General features: G+C 43.4%; 1 protein-coding gene across 1 annotated transcript in view; it reads left to right on the forward strand.

Annotated features, from left to right (window-relative positions):
* Window positions 1-587: 587 nt before the first annotated feature.
* The window catches only part of LOC136573415 (vomeronasal type-2 receptor 26-like), a 46,976-nt gene continuing 25,783 nt past the window's right edge, over window positions 588-21,780 (forward strand). Inside the window, exon 1 of the mRNA XM_066574707.1 lies at window positions 588-1,250. Within this exon, the coding sequence (XP_066430804.1) occupies window positions 588-1,250 (663 nt within the window). The remainder of the gene's footprint in view (window positions 1,251-21,780) is intronic.

Raw genomic sequence — 21,780 nt, forward strand, 5'->3', positions numbered from 1 at the left:
AGGGAGAATGCCGCGGACTTCTGCCACAGCTGTGACAGCTGTGACAGCTGTGGCAGAAGTCCTTGGCATTCTATTCTATTCTATGAAATCAATGGTTTTAGCCAAGCCCCGCAGAATGATTATCGGGGAAGGGCTTGAAATATATATTACTCACCTTTCCTGCGCTCAGTCGCGCTCAGCCGCGTCCTCGTGCTGGCTCCCCGGCACTGCTATTAAGCTCTTTCAGCCGTCGGGGATTTAAAAATCCTCGCCTCCTGAAAGGGCTGTGCAGATTGGCTGAGGGCTCAGCCAATAGCAGCTACTGCTTAGCTATTGGCTGAGCGCTCAGCCAATCACACATAGCCCTTAGCTATTCATTCAGGAGAATAGCTAAGGTCTATGTGTGACTTTAACTTTAGAATCGCATCGCAGTAGAGAAAATATCGCCAGTGGGTGGGAGCCCTAATACTGATATATTTTTTTCTCCGCAGCTCATTTATGGAGTCACCGACCCCATCCTGTATAATAGAGCCCTATACCCAACCATATATCAGTTTGGTCTTGATGATTTCGCTCAATATAAAGTTATTGCTACATTTCTGCACAGCATGGGATGGAACTGGGTTGGACTCATTATAGCAAGTAAGGGATGTGATGAAGTAAGAGTAAAAGAGCTTTTGGACTACTATGAAATCTGCATTGAGTATATCATCAATCTGGGTGATGAAGAGAAAGCAAAGAGGGAAATATCTAAGATCGATAACTCGACTGCTGAAGTTGTGGTGATCTGTGGATCTTACTCAGCAGGTTATGCTGATATTATCAGAGAATCTAAAGCACTTATTGACAACAGAACGCTGATCCTCCATGAGTCCTGGGTTGATGTAACAAACACAGCACAATCCGACATGCTGACATTTATCAACTGCAGTTTAGTTTTTATGCTGCCGATAACAACAATAGAGAAGGTCGAGGAATCTATTAATAATGTGAACCCATCAACCCATCAAAATGACCCGCTGCTGGAAGAAATCTGGTTCTGGTTATTTCAATGTCTAGCTGAAGATAAAGAAAGAAATTGCATTTACGAGTGGCACTATGATCGTTATGGAGTGAACTGCACCGAGACATATTATATTCCAGAAACCGTGTACAAGAGAATAGATACTGGTTTATACTATACGTATGTATCCGTGTATGTTGTGGCGCAGGCCATACACACGATAATGGAAACTGGTAATGAGTCAAGTACACACCAAATACAGCAACAGGTAAATATTAACCCCTTAAGGACGCGACCCTTTTTTGATTTTGTCTTCAGTTTCTCCTTCCCACTTTCAAAAAATCATAACTCTTTTATTTATCACTATAACTGTCTTGTTTCTTGTGGGATAAGCTGTATTTTTCTCTGATACTATTTACTGTACCATATGATGTACTGAAAAAGCTTCACGAGTTTCTAATTGGAATGAAATGGAAAAACAAAGTTCGTCCATCTTTGCTGGCTCTTGTTTCTACGGTGTACACACACTACGACAAAAATGGTAAGATAACTTTATTCTTTGGGTCAGTACGATAAGAATGATACAAAACATGCATAGGCTCTTTGTTCTACTTAAAAATAAAATATCTCTGGAATAACATAAAATTAGTCTGTGCCGCCATCTTCTGACCGCCATTTTTCTGTCAACTTAGTTGTGTTAGAGCTTGATTATTGTTGGACATCCTGTAGTTTCATGGACATCCTGTACCATGTTGGAGTACATGCAACTTTTTGATTGCTTTTAATTAAACTTTATCTTCGAGACAGGGCAACCAAAAAAGTGCAATTCTGATGCTGTATATTTTTTTCAGAACAACGTTCCAGCACAGATAAATAATGCAGTACTTTATAGATCAGACTTTTATGCATGCAACAGTACCAAATTTTATTTTTGTTTATTTTAATTTTTGAAAAAATCTCTTAATAAGGCAGGGAGCATTAACATTCTCTGAAGGCTCCCATGATCTCTCCTCTGGACCATAACCCTTCGTATCTACTAGAAAAGGTCTTGTTTCTAATAGTTTAACCCCTTGAGTGGCACGACCGGAAAATTTCCGGGGCCGAGCTCCACTGCTCATAGCGATACTGCCCGGAAGATTTCCGGGCTATGTATCACTATGGGAGCTGCAGAGCACAATGCCACAAGCTGTGACAGTGTGCTCTGCCTGCACAGACCCACACAGAGCAGTGCAAGGGCTTTGAAAAACCAGCAGAAGATATTGCCGACATGTCTGCAAACTCCTGCACTGCTTTGTTTACAGGTTGCCATAGAGACCATCGGCTTGTCAGAAGCAAGCCGATGGTCTCTGTGGCAGGGAGAGCTGGTTGTTAGCTGTCAGAGGACAGCTATGTACCAGCTCTTACAGCAGAGATCAGAGAAAACCTCCGATCTCTGCTGTGTTAACCCTTTACATGCTGCAGTCTATGTGACTGCAGCATGTAAAGGGTTGTCACCGCAGCATGTAAAGGGCTGTCACCATCGGACCCCCGGAATGTGATCAGGGGTCCTGATGGGTCCCTGTGGAAGTCCCCTATAGGGACAAAAAAAAAATTTAAAAAAAAAAATGTTTTTAAAAAAGTACAAAAATTATTAAAAAAATAAAAAAAACACTTGTCTCCCTTTACTTTGTAAAAAATCAAAAATACAATCACACATGTGGTATCCCTGTGCGTCGTAATGACCCAGAGAAGGAAGTTAATACATTATTTAACCCCTTAATAACATGGCCCCTTTTTTCCCCCATTTCTTTTTTTCCTCCCCCCTGTTTAAAAAATCACAACTTGTCCCGCAAAAAACAAGCCCTCACATGGCCATGTCAATGGAAAAATGAAAAAGTTATGGCTCTTGAGACGCAACTGCAAAATTAGTTGAAATTCAATGATTAGACCATTTTTAAAAACCTGCCCTGGTGGGCACGGCAGGGTGATAGGAAACCTGCCACTCAAGGGGTTAATGTGCATATTATCTTTGATCTCATATTCTTCATGATCTGGGTTGCTGCCGGTCTGGCAATTCTGGAAAATTCATTCAAAGCTAGTGGTTTGAGCAGTGAGACATGAAATGAACTAGAGATACGCAGGGAGGCGTGAAGGCGTAATTTCTAGCACACAAGGTTAATTCTACTCAAGAACGTGAATGGTCCCAAAAGTCGCAGAGCAAGCTTGTAGGAGGGAACCTTTAATCTAACATGCTTGGACAAAAGCCATACCTTGTCCCCAATGGCAAACAGAGGTGGAGGCCTGTGCTTGCGATCCACAAACCTCTTCATCTCGGCAGTGGCCTTCTCAAGAGCCCTCTTGGTCTCCTGCCATGTTCTGCAAAAACGTCTGCCAATGCGCCTGCTTCTGGAACCTCAGATGTGGTGGAAATGGGCAGGGGAATCCTGGGCTGCTGGCCATATGTGATGCAAAAAGGGAAACTTTTTGTAAATTCACTAAAATGCTGTTTGTAAGAAAACTCCGCCCAGGGCAGCAGTCTGACCCAATCATCCTGCTGAGCACTGGTAAAATGGCGTAGATAATTAGTTAGAATCAGATTAGTAAGCTCTAATTGACCATTGCTTTGAGGGCGGTAAGCGGAGAAGAAGTCCAACCAAGCTCCAATGAGCCTACAAATGGATACTCCAAAACTTGGAAGTGAATTGCAATTCCCTTTATCGGAAACAATGTACAGTGGAAATCTATGTAGCCAGAAGATATGCTTGATGAAGCTCTCCGCTATCTGGCTGGGAAATAGTAATCCAAACAAAAGAACAAAGTGGGCCATTTTAGAAATTTGGTCGAGGACCACCCAGATAACTGTGTGACCTCCGGCGGGAGTCAAGTCAGTGATGAAGTCCATATCAGTGTGTTGCAACAGAAGCACTGGGATGGGTAGAAGACACAGCAGGCCAGTGAATTTCTGTTTCAGGACCTTGTGCTGCTCACAAGTGGGACAAGCGGCGACAAAGTCATGAATGTCCTTCATCATGGATGGCCACCAATAGTTACACCCAATTAGTTCAGTGAGCTTACATTGGCCAGAGTTCCCAACTATTTTGGAGGAATTTCCCTAGAACAAAACTGACCTCCTCCTGGATTTGTCCACGAAAGTCTTCCAAACCGAAATCTCTTTGACATGGCGTATATAAAACCGCATCTGCAACTGCTGCAGTTGCCTGTGGTACCACTAAAGCAGAATAAATCATATTTAGGCAAGCACTTATATTATGCAAGTAGGGTAGAAGATGCTCCTGGTGCTCGCGCTGTTGCGTCATCTCCTGGAATAGTTCTGTGAGTCCTCTGTGGGAGGATTCAGTGGAGTCCATGGCCTTAGTACACTGTTACGGCTGACTGGTGTGGACCCACTGTGCCAACTTACCAGCTAGGCCATAATCCTGGACCAGTAAGGTTAGCAGCTGATCCGGGTTGATGGAGGTGTTGGAGCGCGACACCGCGAGTCTGTCTCATCTGCAAGCAGGAGAGGCACAAGGAGTACTAAGTACAGGTAGAGACTAATGTTCTCAGACAGGCTATGGGAGATGATGTCTCATTCTTAACTGAAACAGGGTTAGGGGAAAAGCCCTGCCTAGGGCAATCGTTCTGAGAAAGAATGGTCCTGTGGTCTTCAGGTGGGACCTGTATAAGCCTGACAGGGCACAGGAAAGGGGATCTGAAAACTAAACACACACACACAGAACAATAAAGGTAAACAGAAGACCACAGAGATGAATGCAATACAAGACACGACGGCACTAGAGAACAGGAACACGGGAAAAGTACAAAACATAGAGCAGGAAAACACTTGGAAATGGGAACCTGACTGGATAGCTGTAGCAAGGTACACCAGGCAATGAAGCTAAGATCCCAGCTCAGTTAAACAGAAATCTGATGGCTGATGCTTAGCAGCTGAACTGGAACATTGCAGGGATTAACCCCTGCACTGCTGGAAGGAAATATACAACAGTTCAGGTTAATGTAAAAGCCAGATGACACCTTTTGTCTGCCTGAAATAAGCAGAGGTAGGTAGATCTGGGGCACAGGCGTAATAACTGTGAGGCTTTAGCATTGATTGGCTCTCTTCTGTAGCAGAAGACATTGTAGACTTTATATGATTCCTTCTTCAGCCGTGATCGGGTACAGCTCTATATGAATTCATCCTATTTTATTATTAAAATGAAATGTTAGTAGTAAAGTATCAATATATCTCGTAAAATCACCTTTTTCCGGTGATGGCATGTCCACTTAGCATATCTTATCAACCCCCCACCTCCTTATAGTAGTGACAGGCGGATCTGCCCTTTAATAAAGATCATAAACCCAACCCTATTCTTGGAGTAGTGATAGCCCCACCCCATGACATGTTGCGATTCTGCTAAAATAGGAGTTATTCATTTCCCATGTGGAGCCATAACCATTGTCTCCACCTCTCCCAATTCCTATTTCAATAGCAATTGTGGTATAATGATACTGATAAAGTACCACCCAATTGTCCATCAGCTGCCACCCAGGATACTGGGAAAGCTGAACTCCTCAATATTTTTATTCTTCCCTTCCTTCCTCAGATCTGAGAGGTCTCTGAAATGCATATAGCCTCAGGAATTCATTATTCAAGATGGCAATAAAATTAGGCATGGACAAGGTGTAGTGCCCTAGAACATCTATTTCTGGCCCCCTCCATAGGTGTATTGTCACTGCTTGTTTGTCACGGCAGCGTTGTGGCATAGTGGCCTTGACCAAGGCCAAGACCTTTTGCCTTGTTATGCATGACAAGGGTTAATGCACTTCGGGTTGCTGTCTCTCTATACTGCATGGATGCATGCTGATGATTAGTTATTCCTGGGAGAAGGTTGGGGGTGCGGTCCTCTAGTTGCTCTGCTAATCCTCAGGTGTTGAGAGCTTTAGATTCTTATCCCTTCCTTTGCTCAGCACAGCTTATTCAGTTCCATAAAGGGATAGTTGGAGAGAGGTGTTCCTCTGTGCGGGGTGTTTTGCTACTTCCAGAAAAGTGCTGTAGTTTCCTTTTCAGTTGTATTGCTGCTTTCATTTCTGTATTGCTTTGCTGTGTCAGTTCATCTCTCCAGGGGCTCCTATTGGGACAATTAGAGGTCAGGAAGAAGACCGTGGGGCCACCTTTATCAAGGCGATGACTTTGCTTCTAGACAGGGACCCTTCACCCCCCTGCTAGGTTAGGGCCAGGAGTCTTTCTCTCTGGAGTGGTGCTTCTGATCAGCATAGCTTGGTGTGCTTCTATTCCAGCAGTGTGTACGTTATCTGACACCGTGCTAAGTGCAGTACTCCCTTGTTGCACAGGCTTTTACATACTGGTTTACATACTCCTGTTGGGATTCGCACTGTTCTACAGTGCATAGTGTTATCAACTGCAGTAGTTGTGAATGTCACCCTGTGTCATGCTACAGTAATGTGAGACCATTATATGTAGTGTCTTGTGTGGATGCACTGTGCAAAGATTGTCTAGTCATTTGTTATGTGTGTTGCACAGCTGCAGCATATGAAGAGTTAATGTCAGTATGAGACTGGGAGATGCATGTAAATGTATTTTTTCACATCCTGTCATGTGCTGTGAGTGAGGGGATAAAAGTCAGTGTGTGAGAGTGAGAAAAGAGTTTTATGGCTGGCTAGTCTTTGCTGCTAATGTTTCTTGTGTTCAGAGTGAAAATGCCAGCCACACATGGGTACCTTCAACCCTCATGTGGTGAAGATGGAGGAGAAATAGCGGCTCTCTGAAAACTGGTATACCAGGGGCCACTGAAACTTGAGGAGAGAGAGAAGAGAGAGTGTGTGTGAGAAGAAACTTAAACATCATGCAGAGGTACTGTTTTCTCAAGTCTAGCATCTGTGGAGAGTTTTCCTTCCCTAATTCCAGGAGCGATCCCAGACAAATAACTAGGACTGTCAAGCCGGTGTCATCCTGAGTTTTCTCTGCCAGGAGTGGTTCCTTTAATATTGCAAGACCAAGTGCTTTCTGAGTCCCTCCCAGATTTGCCCGTTTTTGTGACCTGCATCTTCTTTTGCCACCGACAGCTCATACAGGTGGGAAAGGAAGTGGTGGTGTCACCCATGACAAACCTACATTCCTGTTCCATGTAATATAGTAACATAGTATGTAAGGCTGAATGAAGACAATGTCCATCTAGTCCAGCCTGTCTATCCTCCTGTGTTGATCCAGAGGAAGGCAAAAAAACCCAAGGCCAGAAGCCAATTAGCCCTTTTGGGAAAAAAAATTCCTTCCCGACTCCCTAATGGCAATCAGACTGTTCCCTGGATCAACCCCTAATAGTTCCTACCTGCCTGTATACCCGGATTGACAATTAACCTAAGATTTATATCCTGTAATGTCCTTCTCCAGAAAGACATCAAGTCCCCTTTTAAACTCCTCTATGGATTTTGCCATCACCACTTCCTCTGGCAGAGAGTTCCACAGTCTAACTGCTCTTATAGTAAAGAATCCCCTTCTATGTTGGTGATGAAACCTACTTTCCTCTAATCATAGCGGATGTCCTCTTGTCACCGTCGTGGTCCTGGGTGTAAATAGATCACGGGAGAGATCCTTGTATTGTCCCCTCATGTACTTATACATGGTTATTTGATCGCCTCTTAACCTTCTTTTTTCTAGAGCAAATAGTCCCAATTTGGATAGCCTCTCTGGGTATTCCAGTCCCGTCATTCCATGTATTAGTTTAGTTGCCCTTCTTTGAATCCCCTCAAGCACTGTGACATCTTTCCTGAGCACTGGTGACCAGAATTGTACGCAGTATTCCATGTGAGGCCTGACAAGTGCCTTATATAATGGAAGGATAATGTTCTCGTCCTTCGCCCCTATACCTCTTTTAATGTACCCCAAGACTTTATTTGCCTTTGCAGCAGCTGACTGGCATTGGTTACTCCAGTTTAGTCTATTATCCACTAATACCCCCAGATCCTTTTCCATATCACTTTTCCCTAGTGGTACCCCATTAAGTGAATATTGGTGACATCCGCTTCTCCTGCCCATGTGCATAGTCTTACATTTTTCAACATTGAACTTCATTTGCCATTTTTCTGCCCAAGCCCCCAGCTTATCCAGGTCCATTTGTAGCCGCACATTGTCCTCCATTGCATTAATTATATTGTATAATTTTGTGTCATCTGCAAAATATTGATATTTTGCTGTGCAGCCCCTCTATCAGGTCATTGATAAATATGTTGAACAGAGTGGGGCCTAATACTGAACCCTGTGGCAACCTGCTAGCGACTGTGGTCCAATCAGAGTACGAACCATTTATTACCACCCTCTGCTTTCTATCACTGAGCCAATTTTTTACCCACTTACACACGTTTTCGCCCAGTCTGAGCTGCCTCATTTTGTATATTAGCCTATTATGTGGCACGGTGTCAAAGGCTTTAGAGAAGTCCAGATATACGAGATCAATAGATTCTCCCTGGTCCAGCTTAGAGCTTACTTCATCGTAGAAACTGATCAGATTTGTCTGACATGAGCGACCCTTCATGAATCCATGCTGGTGAGGAGTTATTCCCTTATTCTCCTTGAGGTACTCATCGATGGCGTCTCTCAGAATCCCCTCGAAAATTTTTCCCGTTACTGAAGTGAAACTTACTGGCCTGTAGTTACCGGGCTCACTTTTGGTCCCTTTTTTGTAAATTGGAACCACGTTGGCAATGCGCCAATCCAATGGTACTACACCGGTCTTGATAGTGTCTAAAAATATTAGGTATAGCGGCCTAGCTATCTCGTCGCTTAGTTCCCTTAGTATCCTTGGGTGTAATCCATCTGGGCCCGGCGATTTATCAATTTTAGTTTTCTTTAGACGCTTCCGCACCTCCTCCTGAATTAGGTATGAGATATTTTGTGAGGGTTTCGTTTTATTGCCCTGCATCTCGTGTGGCATTTCCTTTTCGTTTGTGAATACACTTGAGAAGAAGCTGTTTAGTAGATTTGCTTTCCCTTCGTCATCATCCATGATTTCTCCTGCATTGTTTTTTAAAGGGCCAGCGCTCTCCCTGCAAATCCTTTTGCTGTTAACCCCTTAATGACATGGCCTATTTTGGCGTTGAGGACCAAGCGATTTTTTGGTATTTTTCCATCTCCATTTTTCAAAAGCCATAACTTTTTTATTTTTCCGTCGACGCGGCCGTATAAGGGCTCGTTTTTTGCGTGGCGATCTGTAGTTTTTATCGGTGCCACTTTTGGGTATATAGACAATATCGTAAATTTTTTATTTTTTTTTTTAATGATAACAGGGAGAGAAAACGCATCAATTCTGCCATAGATTTTTTTTTTTTTTTACAGCGTTAATCATGCAGCATAAATGACACACTAAATTTTTTCTGCGGGTCGGTATGGTAACAACGATACCAAAATTGTTATATTTTTTTTAGGTTTTTACACTTTTTTGCAATAAAACCCCCTTTTTTTGGAAATCTTTTTTTTTTCTCTATAGCTGCATTCAAAGTCATGTAACTTTTTTATTTTTCTATGTACGGAGCTCTATGAGGGCTTATTTTTTGCGAGACGAGCTGTAGTTTTTATTGGTACCATTTTGGGAAATGTACAGCTTTTTTGATCACTTTTATTGCATTTTTTGTGAGGCAAAATGCTAAAAATTAGCATTTTGCCTCTGTTTTTTAGCGTTTTTTTTTACGCTTTTTGTCGTACAAAATAGAAAGCGTGTTCAACTTTTTGTACACGTCGTTACGGACGCGTCAATACCAAATATGTGGGGTTTTAGTTTTTTTTCCCTTTTTTTATGCTAATATTAGAAAAAGCATAAAAAAAGGGGTTTTTTACATTTTTTTTTTTACATTTTTCTTTTTTTTACACTTTTCTTTTCTTTTTTTTATACTATTTGAGTCCCTCTGAGGGACTTACATCACTGTGCCTATGATCGCTGTCATAAGGCATGGCAGAGCTACTGCTCTGCCATGCCTTATCGCTTGTACAGCGATTATAGGCACAGGCAATACAGGACGCCGGTGTCTGGCGTCCTGTTGCCATGGTGACAGGCCGGGCTCTCGCGATAACATCGCGAGTTCCGGCCGGAGACACACAGGGATCGCGATCCCTCTGTGAACTCTTTCCCTGCCGCGATCTACTTAGATCGCGGCAGGGAAGGGGTTAACAGCGGCGGGCGCATCTCCGATGCCCCCCCGCTGTTGGAGCGGGACGCCGGCTGTGACTGACAGCCGGCTCCCGCTGCGGGATAGCGCGGGATCTTATGTGATCCCGCGCTATCTCCAGGACGTACCAGGTACGTCATGTTGCGGGAAGTACCAGGCTGCCATGACGTACCAGGTACGTCCAGGAGCGGGAAGGGGTTAATATAGTTGAAAAATAGCTTCAGGTTGTTTTTGCTCTCTTTGGCGATCCGTCTTTCTACTTCCTCCTTGGCAGTTTTGATCTTATCTTTTGCATATTTTGTTTTTTTCCCTGTATGATTTCAGTGCTTCTTCGCTGCCTTGTTGCTTTAGTAGTTTGAACGCTTTCTTTTTTTCGTTTATTGCCCCTCTTACCGTCTTGTCGAGCCACATTGGTTTCCTTTTAGTTGAGTTTCTTTTATTTTTAAAGGGAATAAACTGCTCACATGAGGTGATTAGGATCCTTTTGAACTTTTCCCATTTGTCCTCTGTACCGTTATTTTTGAGGATTTTGTCCCAATTAATGTTACCGATAGTAGTTCTAAGCTGATCAAATTTTGCTTTACTAAAGTTTAGTTTCTTTGTCGCTCCCTGATAAGGCTTCCTATTGATTGACAGCTGGAAGTTGATTATATTGTGGTCACTGTTCCCCAAGTGCCACTCAACCTGCACCCCCTTTATACGTTCCGGTTTGTTGGTTAGTACTAGGTCCAGAGTGGCCCTTCCTCTTGTTGGTTCCTGCACAAGTTGGTTCAGGTAATTGTCTTTAATTACTCTCAAGAACTTATCACCCCTGTGAGATTTGCAGGTTTCCTTCTCCCATGTTATATCTGGATAATTAAAGTCCCCCATGATAATTACTTCGTTGCGCTTTGACACCTCTTCTATCTGCCTTAGTAGTTAGTAAGTTTTCAGTTTCTTCTGTTGCTTTTGGTGGTCTATAGACCCCTATCAGGATTTTGTTATTTTTTCCTCCCTGTATTTCTACCCACAGAGATTCCACCTGTTCGTCTCCTACCCCTATATCCTCCCGTAGCCTCGGCTTCAAGTTCGATTTGACGTACAGACATACCCCTCCCCCTTTCTGGTTCCTTCCATCCCTTCTGAAGAGATTGTACCCCTGCAAATTCACCGCCCAATCGCACTTATCATCAAGCCATGTTTCCGTAATTCCGACTATATCATAATTTTCATCAGTCATTCTCGCTTCAAACTCACCCACTTTACCAATCAGACTTCTTGCATTTGTGGTCATACAATTTATATTTTGTTTTTTAAATTTGTTTTGTTGTTATTCGTACTGCTGCCTTTCTAGTGTGGCTTTAGGTACAGGTAGTATTTCTGAGAAAACTACCCTGGAGGTCCTCACCCTGAGCTTGGACCCTAAGTCCCTGAAATCATTTTTGAGGGCCCTCCAATGACCTCTAACTCGTTCATTGGTGCCAACGTGCACCATGACTGCTGCATCCTCACCAGTCCCTCCCAGTAATCTGTCAATCCGATCCGCGATGTGTCGAACTCGAGCGCCAGGAAGACAACACACCGTTCGACGATCCCAGTCTTTATGGCAGATTGCCCTCTCTGTCCCCCTAATAATTGAGTCCCCCACTACTAGAACCTGTCTAGCCTGCCCTGCACTCCCCGTCCCCGTCTCACCGGAGCAGTCATCCCCCTGGCGTTCAGAGGGCATGTCGTGCTGCAGCGATGCTGGCTCTGTAATGGCATCGCCCTCATCTGCCAACGTTGCAGACATGTTGGGTTGTGCCAGTTCAGGACCAGCCTCCCTGGATCTATTCCCTCTACGCCTCCTTCTATCTGACACCCAGCTGACTGCCTGCTCCCCCGCACTTCTGTACTACCATCCGCCCCCGCCTCTACCCCAGCGAGTGTCTGCTCAGTGAGCAGCAAACTCCTTTCCATGTTGTCAATGGCTCTCAGTGTTGCCAGTTGCTCATTTAGATCCAGAATTTGGGCTTCTAAATGTGCGACGTGCATGCATCTTGCGCAACAGTATGCACCCTCGATCGTTTGATCAAGGACCGCATACATTGCACAAGTAGCACAATGGATGACATTGCCAGACATGGAGCTCATCCTCATGGGGATCTAGAATTTATTTGTTGAAGTAGTGAAGATAGACTAGTTCACACTCCGCTCACACGCTGCTGCAACCGCTCACACGCTGCTGCAACCGCTCACACGCTGACCCGCTGCTGCAACCGCTGACCTGCTGCTGCAACCGCTCAACCGCTGACCCGCTGCTGCAACCGCTGACCCGCTGCTGCAACCACTGACCCGCTGCTGCAACCGCTCACCCGCTGCTGCAACCGCTCACCCGCTGCTGCAAACGCTGACCCGCTGCTGCAACCGCTCAACCGCTGACCCGCTGCTGCAACCGCTGACCCGCTGCTGCAACCGCTCACCCGCTGCTGCAACCGCTCACCCGCTGCTGCAACCGCTCACCCGCTGCTGCAACCGCTCACCCGCTGCTGCAACCGCTCACCCGCTGCTGCAACCGCTCAAACGCTGACCCGCTGCTGCAACCGCTGACCCGCTGCTGCAACCGCTGACCCGCTGCTGCAACCGCTCACCCGCTGCTGCAACCGCTCACCCGCTGCTGCAACCGCTCACACACTGTTGCAACCACTCACACGCTGCTGCAACCGCTCACACACTGCTGAAACCGCTCACACGCTGCTGCAACCGCTCACACGCTGCTGCCTCTGTGCAACCACTCACACGCTGCCGCTCTCGTGCAACCTCTTACCCGCTGACACTTATGCGCAACCGGTCACAAATTATTTTTTTTGTTTCCCCCTTACAAACATTTAGACCCCCAGACACACACACACACACAGACACAACTAACCAGATACACAGAAGACACACACTTAGCTCACAAACACACACAGAAGATACTTATCAGCTCCTCCACTCCTCCAGGTGACGTCACCCGCTGTCCCGGTGGCCGCTCACTCTGCCCTCCTGTCTCAGCTGCTCTGCTGCTCCGTTCTGGTCCCCTCCGCTGCTGCTGGCGCTGGACTCCTGGTGGCCTCTTGGCGCCGGCTACTGCGCTCCGGTCTCTCCTTACTGCCCCGGCACCTGCTTCGGCGCCGTAGGATGTATATTGGCCATCCCTATCCTACGGGTGTCCGGAAGAGGCCTTGTGGTTTTTGGGCCAAGGTCGCATGTAGCCCTCCATGAAGGAGCCTTGTGAGTGCCACCATGACAAGTAACTGCTTTACCCTCCCAGCTCCTGAGTGGACCCTCCTGGTCGCCACACAAGGGAATATAATTACCACCTGCAGATTTTCTTCTGATTTAAATCTTGGAGCCAGGATGTCTATGGAAAATACTCAGGCTGTCAAATTTTACTCAAATAGGACCAGAACTGGGCATTTGTAAACGACACAAACAAACAGATTTTCTGTTTTAGATGTCAAGTTCTGTATTGCAAGCATTATGTATCGGGCACCTGAGCTAGTGAATTATATTTTCAAAATTGGTCGGGCCAGCCCATTAACCCCCTAAGGACATGGCCTATTTTGAGCATACAGACGCAACGATTTTTGGCGGATTTTCTGCTCCATTTTTTAAAAAACTACATAATTTTTTATTTTTTGTCAACACGGCCGTATAAGGGCCTGATTTTTATGTAGTGAACTGTAGGTTTTTTTTGCTGTGATTTTGGGGTACATAGACTAGATTATAAAACTTTTATTAGTTTTTTTATGATACCAGGGTGAGAAAACACAAAAAATCTGCCATAGATTTTTGGAGGTTTTTTCTTACAGCATTAATCGTGCAGCATGAATGACACAATACATTTTTTTCTCTGGGTCGGTACAATTACAATGATACCAACATTCTTACATTTTTTTAGGTTTTTCCACTTTTCCGCAATAAAACAGCTGTTTTTTTCAAATATTTTTTCCTGCATTTAAAGTCCTATAACTTGTTTATTTTTCCAAGCAGGATTTCTGTGAGGGCTTACTTTTGCAAGACAAGCTGTAGTTTTTATTGGTACCATTTTTAGGTACATACAGCTTTTTTGATCACTTTTATTGGGCTTTTTTTGTGATGCTGTGCAGGATAAAAAGCATTTTCATTTTATTGTACATGTCATTACAGATACGGCAATACCAAATATCTGTTTATTTTTTTTAATTTTATGCTAATATAGGAAAAAGCATAATAAAAGGTTGGATTTTTTTTCATTTTTTGTCAGCATTTTTCCATTTTTTTTACATTATTTTGATATTTTTTACACTATTTGTGTCCCTGTGGAGGACTTGAATTATAGCAGCTATGATTACTATGAAAAGGCATTGCGGGACTTCTGTCCTGCAATGCCTTATTGCTTGTATTAGCTTGTATTAGCGATCATAGGCAATAGCAATGCAGGATGTCTGTATCTGGCGTCCTGTTATTATGGCAACCTGCCGAGCTCTCTGCACTTACATTGTGAAAGCCCGATGATGTAACAGAGGAAGTGCACTCCCGCTGTGAACCCCTTCCCTGCTGCGATTTACATAGATCATGGCAGGGAAAAGGTTAACAGCAGGGGTCGCTGTCCCCAAAGTAAACCTGCTGTTGCAGCAGGAGGCCGGCTATCAGTGACAGCTGGCTCCCGCTGCCAGATACCGCGAGATCTCTTCTAATCTTGCACTATCCCCAGGACGCAAATGTACGTCCTGGTGGATTAAGTACCCCTCTGCCATGACATACATTTACGTCCTGTGGTGGGAAGGGGTTAGAATGTATCTACACACATTGAGGCACAGGCCCTAGAACACCCCCAAATGGCGTAACTGCATACCTGGTTATTATTTAAGTGTTATGCTTGATTTTGCTAAATAGATAGAATAGAATAGATAAAATCAAAACCAGAAATATTCTCATATACTTTTGCAGAAATATGGCCAAAATGGGGAATTATGGTTTTTCAGAGGCCTTATGCATCTAACCCATCCCTATTGAAATGACCTCAGAGGCGCAGGGGGAGGTATGTTCTGGGGAATCCTTTATAACTTGGGGCTCAAAGAACACCTATTGTCAGACTTCAGAAATAAGCTACGGCGCAAGGCTTTTTGTTTGCTTCGGTGACTCCACACAAATCAGAACCTTGGGCCGAGTAACGCAAATCTGCTTCCTTTCTTTTTTTTCTCTGTGTTTTATTTTAAAATAGTGCCAGTTGTGTACGCCTGTAACCCTTACCTCCATTGTAACATACTTTTCTGCATATTTTTGTATACTTAGCTATGCTAGTCTTTTTTAGAATAACTCAGCAAATTGAAGACAAGCCTTGCCGGTTGTAAAACGAACCTTGATTCTGAAAATTGTGTTCATAATTCCTAGTCTGGGTTCCAGCTTACCTTTACAATCTGCTGGTGGCATTGTGTTTGTGGGTATTGCAGAGAGCTAAAAGTGTTATACAATTTCAGGGAGTGATTTCAGCTTCCGCTCTGCATGCGTGCAGGAGCCTGGGAAAGCTGGGTACAAATCCACCTGTACTCTAATGACTCTGCACTTGCAATCCCACTAGAGTGATTGATCGAGGTTCTGTCATGACAATTGGTAGCAGTGAGTGTGCTCGGATTTATTGATCCATGACAAATCGGTGATAGAAATAGGATCGTTCTCTCGACCTGACTCTGGCCTATAAAACAAAACTTTTAGTCAACATTTTGTGAAATACAATTAATAACAAAGTTTTTGATGACGATAGATGGAAATATTTTGTTTCTCTTCATGGTCCAGCAATAGTTAGCTAGAATACTAGGACTCCACTTGCCTTGGTACCATTGTTCCATCATAGGAATCTGCTTATGGAAATTCTCACCATGTCGGTTCCTGACAGCCGCAAGATTTTCTGAGAAGAAATCCAGGTGGGAGTCCAAGAGGTGAAGTTTTAAGGACATATATCATATAGCTTGGTATGATTTCACAAGATAACTCACTATATCACAGTTATTTTCTGTTTTATGACTTCTAAGAAATGAAGAGGAGACATTTTTTAATGAAAACCAGAGTGCTTTTTGTAATAAATTTACCAGTTTCTGAAATTTTTAATTATCCATAAGCTTTATATTTTGCCTATCAGCATAACTGAATAGGACAATAAGTCCACATAGGTGCACAAAAAACACACCCATATGACTGAGCCCTTAGGCAGCAAACTGCCCTGTGTCATTCTTGTAGGTAAGGAAGGAAAGCTATGAATTTTGCGCTGAGGGTTTACTCTGTTTATTCTGTCCAGGATTTTTTTTAGTACCAGGGTTTCTCACAACAGTAGAGCACATATTAACCTTGGCCATTGCCTACATTAATATGTCCTAGCCAAAATTTAAAATCCTTTTGGCTATACTGTGACTTTGTGTTGTATTATGCACCAAGTCCAATATGATAGATCCAGGAATTACAGCACTCTTGTAAATAAACTCGCCTTTATCATTCCACGTTGTAATATTTCTTTTCTTCAACAGTCTTTTTAGTAAAAACTGCATTCTTTTGAGACGCTGCTTGACATTCAATCATTGCCTGCATTGTGCAAAGTAGATTTTATGACTGTAGGAGTTGCTTTCACCAGATGTATTAGGAAGCCCCAATTATGATAAATCCACTTTTTAGAGGCAATATTCTTATGAATATACACTGCCGCCGGTAAAGCTGCTGGAAACAATCCCGTTCCTTAGCAGCATTCCACACATGTATTCCCTCTAAAATCCATTAACACCCATAAGAGTCTTGCGTGGCATCCTCAAAAGCTTCTACATTTGTCTAGCTAGCGTAGCAATTTGTAATTCATCGTGGGGGATATTAAAAAGGACTGTGTACTTGGTTTGTAATTTATCAGTCTACTTTTTTCACCCTGACAAAATGTGTTCTGTACCAGATAAAAAATGCTGTGACCTCCAAGCTGTATGTGGAAAGAGACTCAAACTGCAGGATGTTTGAAGGGTTAACTTATCCCAAATAACAATTTAAAGAGGCACCTGGGTGAGGAGGGGGAGTTGGGTTAATAAAAAAGAGATGATGGGGGGGTGATCTCCCTCTTATCCCTTGGGCAGCGTGAGGAACAGTACTATTACCACCTTCACTGTTTGTGGAGCTCAAGAGCTTGCCTTTTCTGGAAAGAGGATCCTGCAATCAAGGCTCACAGGATGCCTCAGAAAGGCATCTGTTCTAGGTCCTGTCCAAACACCACAACCCTGCTGGTAACCTGCCATCTCCCATCCTTCTGCCAAAGGAGTCCTGCAGACAGACCTCTGCCCTAAATATGGTGGAGGCAGGAACACCATGTATGGTTAACCCTCCTAGTGCTACAGGAGGTGGAGGTGGAGGTGGGGGTGGGACAGATTAAGTTTTGGTTTGCAGGAGTTTATTAAGAAGTCTGTTGCAGAATTTACACAAACTAGGCAACTTTCCTCAGGGTGTTCACCTGGTTTCTTCCAGGGAATGCCATTAGGTTTTCACTTGCCCACAACCATACCGGAAGGAGCCATTGGAGGCATGCATGAGACTTGCAGCATAGGGTTGGAAGATGTGCGGATTCACAGCTTAATGGCGTTATGACGATAAATTTCATTGCAGGTTAGCCTTGTAGCCAGAAATAGGTTGGGCAATTATAGCTATGGATGTTGTGTATTCAATCGCAGAAGCAGCCTTGCCCCTTTCAAGCGGGGCCATGGTTAGGGACCTCATAGCATGGTAAAGTTGGAAGGGACATCCAGAGTCCTCTGGTCCAACCCTCTACTCAGTGCAAGACTCACTAAATCATCCCAGACAGATATTTGTCCAACCTTTGTTTGAACACTTTCATTGAAAGAGAACTTACCACCTCCCGTGGTAACTTATTCCACTCATTGATCATCCTCACTGTCACTAATTTGTGTCTTCTCCCTTTCAGTTTTATCCCATTACTTCTAGTATTTTCTTGTGCAGATGAGAATAGGGCTGATCCCTCTGCGCTGTGACAGCCCTTCAGATATTGGTAGATAGCTATTAAGTCTCCACTCGGCCTTCTTTTTTGAAAGCCAAACATTCCCAGATCCTTTAACCCTTTATAATCCAATTTGTATCCTAGTTTTCCTAGGGGGCTTACTCTTTTTCTGCCGTTATACAACGGCGCTATATGCTGGTTAAAGCCAGTACTGCATGAAATGACACATTGGATAGGATCTGACAGCAGATAGGCTGGCAATATACAGCAAGAGAACCCCAACGGATGTCTTCCACCATCAGAGCTGTACAGCCTTAAATCGTAATGTTTTAAGATGTCAGGCAGTGGATTGGAAAGGGTTAACTGTTCCCCATAGGACATGATTTGCAGACCAATCTCCATCTTGGTAACTCTTCTCTGAACTTGCTCCAGTTTGTCAATGTCTTTTTTAAAGTGGGATGCCCAAAACTGGACAAAGTATTCTAGATGAGCTCTGACTAAGGAAGAGTAGAGGGGGATAATTATCTCCCGTGATCTAGACTCTATGCTTCTCCTAATACATCTCAGAATTGTGTTTGCCTTTTTGGATGCTGCATCACATTGCTGACTCATGTTCAGTCTATGATCTATTAGTATACCCAAGTCTTTTTCAAATGTGCTGCTGCTTAGCCCAATTACTCCCATTCTGTATGTGCTTTTTTCATTTTTCTTGCTCAGATGTAGGACTTTCCATTTCTCCTTGCTAAATACCATTCTGTTAGTCACCGCCCATTGTTCAAGCTTTTCTAGATCTTTTTGAATACTTTCTTCTCTAGTGTTAGCTATCGCTCCTAGCTTTGTGTCATCTGCAAATTTGATCAGTTTCCCATCAATTCCCTCCTCCAGATCATTTAGAAAAATGTTAAACAACACTAGGCCTAGGACAGAGCCTTGTGGTACCCCACTTGATACATTCTTCCACTTGGTTGTGCAGCTATTTATGACCACTCTTTGAGTACGATCACTCAGCCAGTTGTGAATCCACCTAACAGTTGCCTCGTCAATTCCATATTTGGTCATTTTTTCAATAAGTATGGTTTAAGATACTTTGTCAAATGCTTTGCTAAAATTAAAACTATACTATATCTCCTGCATTTCCCTGATCAACCCAGTTGGTGATTCTGTCATAGAAGGAAGTTAGATTCAACTGGCATCAGTTTTTTGTTACAAACCCATGCTGGCTCTAGTTAATTACTTCATTCTTATCCAACTACTTGCATGCATGCTGTTTAATAATTTATTCAAAGATCTTTCCCGGTATAGAAGTCAGGCTCACAGGCCTGTAGTTTCCTGGATCTACCTTCTTCCCTTTTTTGAAGATCTAGACAACATTTGCCCTTTTTCAATCTTCTGGGGCTCCTCCTGTTCCCTAGGAATTTTCAAAGATTATGGCAAGTGGTTCAGCAATTACGTCTGCTGCTTCCTTTAGTATCCTAGGATGTAATCATCTGCACCTTGAGACTTAAATTAATTTAAAGGGGTTGTCTCGTGGCAAACATCAAAATTTTACATTAGCCCATTCCCCCTGTCACCCCCCTGGCATAAAATAGCATTTTAAAGCGGTTTTTAAACCGCTTGCTACTCACCGATGTGACGAAAGATGAACTTATAAAATTCTTCTCCAAAGATGGCGGCCGGTCCTTTCCCAGGGATGCACTGCGGTTTTCTCCCATGGTGCACCGCGGGTCTTCTCCCATGGTGCACCATGGGCTCTGTGCGTTCCATTGCCGATTCCAGCCTCCTGATTGGCTGGAATCGGCACACGTGACATGGGTGGAGCTACGTGATGACGCGTAGAAGGGGCGGAGCCAGAATGCCGCTCGTGCCAGGGCCGACCAGAAGGAGAAGACCCTTTTGCACAAGCACGTCTAAAAAAGCAAGAAGACGCCGAAATTAGACGGAGCCATGGAGACGGGGACGCCAGCAATGGAGCAGGTAAGTGAATAACTTCTGTATGGCTCATATTTAATGCACGATGTATATTACAAAGTGCATTAATATGGCCATATAGAAGTGTATAACCCCACTTGCTTTCGTGAGACAACCCCTTTAAGTTAACTAAGTATTACCTCACCATTTCCCTGCTTATAAATAGTCTGCATTCCTTTATCCCACCAATAGCATGGGGAAGATCAGTTGATATTCCATCTACTTTCTGAGAGAAAACAAATACAAACAGGAATTTAAACGTTTGGCCTTCTCAACAGCATTCTTAACCAATTCACCACTTTCATCTTGTAAGCATCCAATAGCATCTTTGACTTTTCTTTTGCTTTTGACATACCACTAAACTCCTTTTTATTGCTTTTGGCCTCTGTTGCATTCTTCAATTCATTATTAGCTTTAGTTTTTCTGACACTTGCCCTACAGTTTCTGCAGACCGCATTGTATTTTTCTTTAGATACTCCCCCTCTTTCCATTTGATAAACATATTTTTCTTTGTTTTTAACATGTGTGCAAGTTCTGATTTCATGCATCCTGCTCTCTTCAAATGCATCCTTCTTTTAGCTGTTGTTAACAATTGTGCCTTGAGAATTTCATTTCGCAATATTTCCCAACCTTCTTGGACATTTCTGTCTTTAAGAACATCCAGCCATTGGATTCTTCCTATCCTCTTTCTGAATTCATTAAAATCTGCGTTTCTGAAATCCAACCTTGAGGTCAGGGTATTTTCAGGTTTTCCTCCCCTTTGTATTCAAAATTCAAAGATAGCCTGATCACTGCCTTCTACGGTCCCAGCCACTCTTACACAACCATTCGCTCCCTGTTGGTAAGAATTAGGTCCAAGATAGCATATCCCCTTGTTTACTCTTTTACCTTTTGGAAGATAAAGTTGTCAGCAGGAGCGGATAAGAATTTGTTGGATCCATTACTTTTACCTGAGAGAGATTCCCAACAAATGTCTGGATAGATAAAATTTCTCATGATCATTATGTCATGCTTCTTTGAGAGCTTGGCCATCTGATGTAGAAAGAGTTCTGCTTGTCCAGGTGGCCTAAAGTAAATGCCTACAATGTTGTCCTTTTTGTTGTTTTCTCTTTGTATTCTTGCCCAAATAGTTTCTACAGAACTACCATGCTCTGAATCTTGAATCTCTGCAGAGATTAATGTTTTCCTAACATACAATGCAACACCTCTTCCCCCTTTTTTAGATGTTTTTTTGTAAATACGTTGTATCCTTAAGGTGTCTCTTGCTCCTCTACTTTCCTTCAGATTTTTTTTGTCTTTGTTCTTTCTTTCCACTTCTAATAACAATGTTCTCAAATGTATTAATTAGCTGTATATTTTTACCTGGCCTTTCACTTTCCTTCTCATATTGTTCTAGTTTAAAGTTCTCCTAATGAGTGAAGCAAGGCATCCACCAAATATTTGCTTACCTGTTTTTGTAGGGTGCAACCCATCTCTAGCAAGCAGTCCATCATGTAGGTAATTCACTCCATGGTCTAGAAATCCAAATATTTGCTGATGGCACCATCGATGTAACCAGTTGTTAACCTCTAGAATCTTGTTCCATCTTCTTATTCCTTGGCCATCCACTAGGAGGATGGATGAGAAGACCACCTGTGCTCCTAGTTCCTTCACCATCTTTCCAAGGTCTTCAAATTCTCTGCAGATAGTTGTACGGTTCTATCTTGAAGTGTCA

The sequence above is a fragment of the Eleutherodactylus coqui genome, chromosome 7 (assembly GCF_035609145.1).
Source record: "Eleutherodactylus coqui strain aEleCoq1 chromosome 7, aEleCoq1.hap1, whole genome shotgun sequence".
Lineage (NCBI taxonomy): Eukaryota > Metazoa > Chordata > Amphibia > Anura > Eleutherodactylidae > Eleutherodactylus > Eleutherodactylus coqui.